Source organism: Monomorium pharaonis, chromosome 10, assembly GCF_013373865.1.
Source record: "Monomorium pharaonis isolate MP-MQ-018 chromosome 10, ASM1337386v2, whole genome shotgun sequence".
NCBI classification, from domain to species: Eukaryota; Metazoa; Arthropoda; class Insecta; order Hymenoptera; family Formicidae; genus Monomorium; species Monomorium pharaonis.
Window position 1 is genome coordinate 3,654,874 of NC_050476.1, and position 9,088 is coordinate 3,663,961.

Consider the following 9,088-nt stretch of genomic DNA (forward strand, 5'->3'; position numbering starts at 1 on the left):
TTATAAAAATGTTACATGCATGAATATAATAATTACAAAGATTGTTGTATGCGCGCTCGCTTTCCGAATTACGACATATTCCGAATTGCGAGTACAACATCGATTAGGTTGCAGTTTGCGTGCGTTCTGTAACCTTGCATGAAAACCTGGCATCATCCTGTGACTTACTATATCTGATGGAATAGCCAACATTTTTAGGCAATTTGATAAATATATTACTTTGAATAAAGATCGGTTTGTGCCTCTTTGTATTGTAATTTCGAAATGCCTAAAGCTGCTTAAATTAATTACTTCGTGAAAAGGCAATAATGGATCGAATATCCATTACTTGATTGCATCTTCTAAACAAATTTAACAAGTACTATTTGTGTATGAAATAGTGCAATATAAAACTTCGATAATCACTTTGATTAGCACTTTTTTAACTTAAAAGATAAAAATAGTAGAGTCTTCTATATATTCATTTTCGATTATTAAAGCTTAAGAAATCATTTTGGCACCGGTTACAGATATTACAAACACCATATTTCTTAATTTGTTCTAAATTAAGTATTTCTATCATAATTTACATTAGCTAATTATGAAACCACCTGTGACATATTTGGCACTTTGTCCAATTCATTTTTATATGAATTTATCGTATAGTCATAGATCTGTAAATAATTTCTAAATGGATCCCCAATTTTTTATAGAAGAATGTACCACTTTTTATGCGTGAATGTAAATTAACATATTATTGCACAATGTCGATATATATATATTTTTGCAAATGATAGAGTCAAAAAAGAATGCAATATTTTTTTAAATTAAATATATTTTTAATTTCCATAAATGCGAATAAGAATGGAGTATACGTTAAAGAATGAATAGAATTAACTTTAATTTAAAATACAAATTTTATTGCTCGTTAATAAAAAATAAAAAAAAATTTGTTATACATTTTAACAAAATAAATTTCTTTTTGCCTTTTTATTAAATTGATTTGTAATTATTTTAATAATTGTAAATAACTAATATTTGACGTCTAAATCATTTTATATTAAAATAAATCACTACTAAAACTATTAGATAATAAATACACAGTGAACAGATGCGAAAAATTAGCGCTTAGAAATTGTAGAAAATTAATGTCGCTCTATCAGTTTATTTTAATAATTACATATATGTATATAAAAGAACCCTATAATATTTCATATCGTCTTACATGATCTGATTTATGGCTAAATTTCTTATTTTATTTTGATCGATATGAGAGCATTAGGCTAAAAAACATTACGCGTTTTTTAGCCTACTGCAGATTTTAATTTAAATTCTGTGTTACGACCTTCAGGCAAATTTGTCATGACTAATACGCAATGCCGCGCTTTCAATTATATGCTATTTTCGTGTCTAGCCCAAAGACTTTAGTTTATTGCCTCTTGTATAAAGCCGAGTAAATTCCTTTATTTCTTATCGTTAATTACAAAATTGTTCGACTTAAAAGTTATTTTTTAGATTTTTTCGTTTGTTGATTCACAATTAAATAACATTTTTTTTTGTTTTATTAGAAAGAATAAATTTTGAGAAGTTGTTTAAATATTTAGATAATATTTTATATAATTATATATATGTTAGACTAAATGTAACATCTTAATATACGTCAATAAAAGCAGTGAAATGCTAGATTGCAGCGGTAATATAAACACATAAACTATCATTCTCCATCTTGAGAAATATATTGAAAATTTATGCGTACAGAGTATATCTTGGTAAACGTTACAAATCTCACCGGTATTACTGCAAATTTTGATCTTAATGCATGCACACTTAAAATTTAGTTAATGGATATGAAACATAAGCATTTTAAAGCGTGACAGAAATAATTATTAACACCGTTGTTTTATTATTACAATGTGCGATTTAGGAAGGAATGCTTATTACATTGCCTAGTTTAAATTTGCGAGCAATTTAAATGATTAATAGTGTATATTGTTCATATATGAATTCTCGTTATATGAAAGTTCTCATTGCTTTTGCTTAAATTTGTGACTAAATGCGAATATTATGCAAGCCGCGATAAGTTTCGCAGGCTTCACTATCTCTCGACAGTCATTACCTGCTTCACTAAATTACTATTCAGGCACCTATCTACCTATCTATTTTATATCTTACCAAAATCATTCAAAATAAATGCTATTTAGATGAATGGTTTGGATTATATCATTGACGCACGTACAGATTAATATATATTACAAAGTTTATATTTAAAAAAATCTTTAATATAGAGTTTATTATATATCATAATTTTTTAAAAGAAAAATATTATATTTATGTATTATAAACATGATATTTATTAATATATTACTGAATATGCAAAGAGAGTATAATATTGATGACAATTGTTGTAATCACTATAATGCCATTATGAATTTGCGAATACTAATTAGATTGTACTTATCTTATCTAACCGAAGTTTTTCTTTCACGATATGTATCAAAAACTAGTTACTCTCGCGAAATTCATGTGTCTACATGTCGAGGGTAAACACGTTGCACCTGGCGAAGTGCGATAATTTATTCGTACATAAAAAGCTCTGGGGAGATCGCAGGGCATTGTTTAGAGAAGCAATTATGCTTGTCCTCCGAACTTCATTTCATGACAGAGCCGTCAACACATTATAAGTTTTATGCTATTCGCCACTACGATGTCGTAAAACAATTTGGAAATAGCGCACTTTATTCCAGCGCAAACAATTTCGAGGTTTTGAAGGAATTAGAACTTTAATGCAAAAATAGAAAATGATATAACCTTAGAACTGTAGTTTCAATTAGCAATCTGCTAAATGAACAATATGATATAACTATTTATTATATATTCTAAATAAATTGTATCCAGAAATAAAAATTTATTATGTAACGTGTTGCGTAATAATTATATAACAGTTAAAAGTGTTTTATTATTGTAGCGTAATTTAATGAAACTAAATCTAAATTAAAAAATTTTAAAACATTCTATAATTAATAATAGAATAAAAAATTAAATATTTATTTAAAAATTTTTTGAAAAAATTAATGAGTACATAAAAAAATATGGTACTTTTTAATATGATTATTATATTTATTTAATTATTTTATAAAAATTAAATTTTGTTATTTTGAATTAAATAGGTTCATTAATTACAGTTTTTTAAATAATTATCTCTAAAAATAACGTGCAGATAATTGTAACAAAGATTCAGAGTTTATCGCTTATGTCGTTTTTCGTTGCAGTACAACAACGCCGCAAACAGAAAGTGTAATTAATCCAAGAGCACGTGGTACTCTGGTTAACGTTTTTTATTCCACAGAATGCTATAAATCTTATCACGTGAAAAATACATGTAAAATGCAATTTTAGTAGAAGTTACATAGTATATATAATTATATGAGAAAAAAATCGAAAATGCTAATGTTCAATGACGTATCAGAAATATACAAAAAGTTCAAGAATTAGCGAAACATACAACTGCCTTTTGTAAAATATAACGTTTATACTTTTTCGAATTCTGAAACACTTGGTACAATACTAATATTAGAGATTAAATACGTAAATTTAACTTAGCAATTTTTATGAATTTCTTTTAAACAGTTATTACATAATTTTAATATAAAAATAAAAGTGTTTTAATTATCAATTTAAATTAAAGTGCATTGCGAAAGCATACTGTTAATCTAAAATTTATATAGTTGGGCCGATTGTTTCAACTTCGTAAACTTACTTATCATTATGTAAATATGTGTCTACTTTTATTTATTTAAGAAAAAAAATGAAGATAGACACATACTTATCTGAGAGGTAAGTTTATCAAGAAGTTCGAACAACCGGCCTATGAGGAATAAAACAATTTATATTAAATTTTTTTTATGATAACTTATTAATATTAATGAGGATAAATTTGGATAGAATTGCGTTCGATAACAAATTTATTATTGAAATATAAACCGAGAGGTTCGTTATAATTGATAAAACCGTTTTAGTTGTTTACGTTCGGGGAACTGATTCTCTTTTACGTAAAACTGGCTTTAAATTAAACGATTTGCGTTAAATCGCTCATTGTTTTATTGTTTATTGTTGATTATTTATCTCTAATTAAGCACTATTACGTGTTAATTTAGTTATATCTAATGTAATCGCATTTATTTGATGAGTTTTACAATTCGTAATTATATCGCCTTGTATATCGATTCTCACAGGAATTACATCGAAGATCGATCACGAGCACCTGCTTTTAGTTAATGCTAATTATTATTGATTGCACTGTAATTAAATAGGTTATTGTGCATCTACATTTAATTATAAAGAAATCATGACACATATTTCTCTATAAATATAGGGAGATAAAAAATACGAAAAAAGAGTTTGAAAAAATCCCAAAATTCTACAATATGTATTTTATATTTATGATAAAAATACCTCTAAAACTAAAGAGATTTCGTAAAATTTCTAAAATTGTATATATAGGACTATTTACAAAACTCATTGAATACCATATACTATGAACATTATCGTATTCATACAGAGCACAAAAAATCAATTCGGATCAAGATAAAAAAGAAAGATGCAAAGAATCAAAGATTAACGATCATACTTACCCGTATCGTATAATGGACACGGCATGTAGACATATCGTTGTTCGGGATATACAACGGATTTATTCTTTTGTCCGCTGGTCATCGTGGCGAATTTGGTCACGTACTGTAGGACCTTGTCATAGAAAAGCAAGAATGTCGTACGGATTATCGTTAATGAATACTGTAGGCACACTGGTCTCTAAGGAGCACCTTATCGCCGTCGATAGATCACAGGACGATTATCCGAAAGCAGTCACAGATGACTGCATTCTGTAACAACTGTCCGCGGCGCGATGCATCAGCCGATTGAGCCACACCAGCGAATTAACTAATTATTACTGGGCACCGTACCAGTGCCAATTAGCAATGCTGCTTCTCTGCTTAAAGCCAAGTAAACACGTTGCCGCTTAATTAGCGCTGAAATAATTGGCTGTTGTTACTTGTGGCTCTTCCCTTCTTATTCGTTTTTGTTCGCGTTCCGCCGCTTTCTATAGATATGCTTTACTATATCCGTCCTTGCATGAGGAATGCATAGATGTTATGTCAACTGACTTATATCTGACCGAATTCATTATTTGATTAATTAAAGCGTAATAATATAATTAAAAACGGGAAAAAATTGAATTTTTTTATGGAAACTATAATATTTTGCGAAATTAAAATAAACAAAAATATAATTTACATAACAAATCTGCAGTGACGACAAACTATATTAATATTTAATTTCTATTTTCTTTAATAGATGCAAATTAATTACAATACAGCTCACGTTTTAATAACAAGATCCAGTGCATATTTATTTTTCTAAAAATTTAAACAAATAAATTTAAACTTAAGTTTTTAACTTTTATTAATTTTGGGGGGGGAATTTTTCAAATAGAGAATTAGATTTAGTATTAGAATTATTATCATTTTTTGATTAAAATTTTATCATACTGTTTCCTGTCCCAGGAATTTTTTATACAATAAAATATTTTCCTGTGTCCTGCTGATTCATATATTTTAATTTAGTAATTAACAAATAAATATTACATATTGATACTAATACAGTAGATAAATACAAATATGTATAATAAATCTACTACAGACTGACAAAAATATTTGTTTGTTAAAACTAAAGGCTTAAACTACAGATGAGAGTAAAATGTCATTAATCCACTGTAGTCACTTTATGAGCACATTTGTTTTGACGTCATTTATACGAAACTTTTATATCTATATCATTGCGTTTTATACAATACATATTTTACGTGCCCGTTCAATATTGATGTTGTAATTGATATTAATGTAGTCGTATCTATCTCAATTACTTGATTTTCTTGTTGGCACGGTGAGCAATTTAATCGTGATTTGCAGGGTATTAATATGAATGGCATATTTCCTCAATTAGAAAAAAGATCAGAATCTGTTACAATTATTTAGCATAATAGTTTTAAAAAAATTTGTGTAATTTTTAACTTAGAACATTAAAAAGGAAAATTGATTTGATTAAAAAATTTAATTGTGCAGATCTCTGTATATGCTATATTACATATTTTATGAGAATTGTCATAATGTTTTATTTGTATTTTAAATTTTATAATCAGTGAGTGTGTATACTTATCTCAAATAACTTACTATCTCAAATGCACAGCATCTTATTATTTAAACTCCTTCGCGTTTTGGCATTCTTGCGAAATTTGTATGCGGGAAATTCAGTTTCGCGATCTAGTTAAATCAAATAAATTTCACTCAATTTCAAAGACAGTCTTAAAATCTCTACGATCTCTATTTTGCTAGTTAGCAAAAATTATCTGCGCATTCCTTTAGCAATCTGTGTCTCGCACGTTAATCTATTGTTCCACAGATCTTTTTGAATGTTCGTAGTTTTTCAAAGAACAATTGCCCGTCGAGAAACGAGATTAATTCTAAAGAAGGTTACACGTTCGACAAAAGAATTCTTTTGTCGATTCTTGTTATTTGTTGAGTTTCACTCAATTCATTTCTTGAGAACAACATCTTGAGAAAAGAATTCCGCGTTTCTCTATAACTCTGTAAATTTTTTATTATTAATTCCTTCAGAAAATCTTAGAATTTTTCAAAAAAATTTAAGTAAGATTAATTGCAAAAAGACTTTAGAGACTCTAGAGTCCTGACGTTAGAGGGGATAAATTCTCGTGCGGATGAACGGCGCGAGAACACCTCTCTCTTGCTGGCATTTAATCTATAAATGTACCACGTGGATGCGGCTGTTCGATTCGATGGTTCCCTTTCGGACCAGCGCAGAGTTCTTCATCGATCGCTCTACGAGTGAACACGAATATTTTTTTCATACAAATTTTCGACCGTAAATTGCAACCGGCATGCATGCGTGATCAACGTGCAGATAAACGCGCGGCGAACCGTTCTGTGCACGCTCCGACGCTGTACTGGACCGAGTGAGGTGAAATGGAGAAAGAGAGGAGAGAGAGAGAGAGAGAGAGAGAGAGAGAGAGAGAGAGAGTATGTGTGAGTGTCTGCATGTGTGCGCGCACTAGACGGAGAGACTTAGGTGCGAAAGTAACGAAAACGAAAAGAGTGAAAAGGGGTTGCGAGGGAGGAACGCGGAAAATCGAAAGAGAAACGAAGACCGGAGATAAAAGAAGAGTCAATCGAAAATAGAAGGAGAAAACGAGATAGAGAGAGGGCGAGGGAAATGGGAACGGGTGACAGGGGATGCTGTGGTTGCGGGACGAAAAGTCTCTCTGTCTCACTCTAGCTTCTGCCGCAGCGATGCGTCGTGGCGCGCATCATACCCCTTTTCGAGCCCCCAGCGACTAACCAACCACCACCTCGCCGTCTGGTCCTCTACCCTCTTCTCCGCAGCCGCGAGAGAGCTCCTACACCAACCAACCACCCCCTATTCTATGTCGCAATGTATCCGCAGTCGGAAGCAGAAAGCCCGGTGGTTTCGGGCCGACACGAAACGACTCCGCATGATCACAATTCTTTCGTCACAACACTTTATTATTGTCGCCATTAAATAAATTTTCTTCAAGGTATTCTTTAAACTTCAATAAGATAGTACAATTAGTCGACAGAATAATCGAATTTTGAAAGTAGCTTAAGCTTTCGTACTTAATTCAATAGTAAATAGTTAATGCTGGCGCGAAATATAAAATTTATCTTATTTTTAAAAATTAATAATTAATGGTTGTATTAACTTTATATATTCCTTAAGTATCAAAGCGCAATTTATAATTTTGAGACTAATTTAGATGTAGAGGAGAATTACATTATATATCATTGTGTCATGATATTATGGTAATGGCATAGTTATAATATATGTCGCGTTACGTTATTCGGAAATATATTATTTTGAAATTTGAGTGTAAAAGTCTTTTCTAAATAAATAAAAAATACAGTTAAAAAAGTGATACACTTACATATTAAATGCCAGAGGGAAAGATGGAATTTTGCCAACACAATTCAATTTGAAGCCGAATTTGAAGCCTTTTGTAACTTGTTATTGCGCAAAATGAGAAGAATATAGAAAATAGTATACTATCCATATATGGATGAAGTATTGAGAAATATATGTAAATATGTAAAAAATAGCCTAAATGGATAGATCATTGCTGACATTATCAGTTACTGATTTCTTATTCTGCCAAAATACAAAGAGCAAAATTTTGAATTATAGTTTTACTATTTATATTATAAAGTTTATATTTTAAAATTTAATGTAATTCTTAACATTTACGACACACGATCGAGTCTCTTTAAATTAGGACACTACCGACATTTTAAATTTAAATTAAATTAAAAAATTTTTAATTGAAAATATATTTTAATTGCTGAAAGTATTATAATATGTATAAAAATAAAGTGTATAAAAAATAATGTAAAGTAATAGATTTTATTATTAATTTCATACTTAATTAAAACTGAAAAGTATATTTACGTGTTTTAACGTTTTTTAAATTGTAAATTCTTTGAATATTACAGTCTCATATTGAATGTAAGATTAAGATAGAATGTAAATATCTAACAAATTGAAAAAATGTTTTACATACTTGTTATTTGTTATATAATATTGTTCGAAAAACGTATAGAACTCTTTATCTAAATTCTTCCGAAATTTTTTCTCTTTTGAAGTAGGTACTTTGTTTAGATTGGAAAAAAAACAGTGTGAAATATCGTCGCAATTTCACGGAGATACTTCACACAGTCAAAGTCGACTTTTAGAATACGCACGAAGTGGAAAGTGAGCTTTTCTTAATGAAAGAAATAATTTATGTTCTAAAACTTAGAATTTTCTTATTTTCAGTATATTTCGCATCTTCGGTTGCAAAAACTACTTAAAATATTCTCTTCTGTTTGAATTATAAAAAATACTGGGTAAGGTATAAAAATATAATGAAACAGGAAATGGTCCAGCACGCTTTAAATTTTTTACATTCAAGCGTTTATTGCGCGCAGACATAATGTATATAATTTATATCATTCTTAACAAAACTAAACAACATTAGAATAAAAAA

At 29.2% G+C, this 9,088-nt stretch overlaps 1 protein-coding gene across 11 annotated transcripts in view; it reads right to left on the reverse strand.

Moving 5' to 3' along the window:
- The window catches only part of LOC105833949, a 28,463-nt gene extending 21,424 nt beyond the window's left edge, over window positions 1-7,039 (reverse strand). Inside the window, exons 1-3 of one of the 11 annotated variants that reach the window (XM_036293245.1) lie at window positions 6,805-7,034; window positions 4,800-5,006; window positions 4,611-4,722 (exon numbers count right to left, since the gene is read on the reverse strand). In XM_036293245.1, the coding sequence (XP_036149138.1) occupies window positions 4,611-4,692 (82 nt within the window). In that variant the 5' untranslated portion in view covers window positions 4,693-4,722; window positions 4,800-5,006; window positions 6,805-7,034. Of the gene's footprint in view, window positions 1-4,610; window positions 5,148-6,206 lie in introns of all 11 variants that reach the window. The other 10 variants (XM_036293244.1, XM_036293241.1, XM_036293243.1 and 7 more) reach the window with 10 other exon arrangements.
- Between the last annotated feature and the right edge of the window lie 2,049 nt (window positions 7,040-9,088).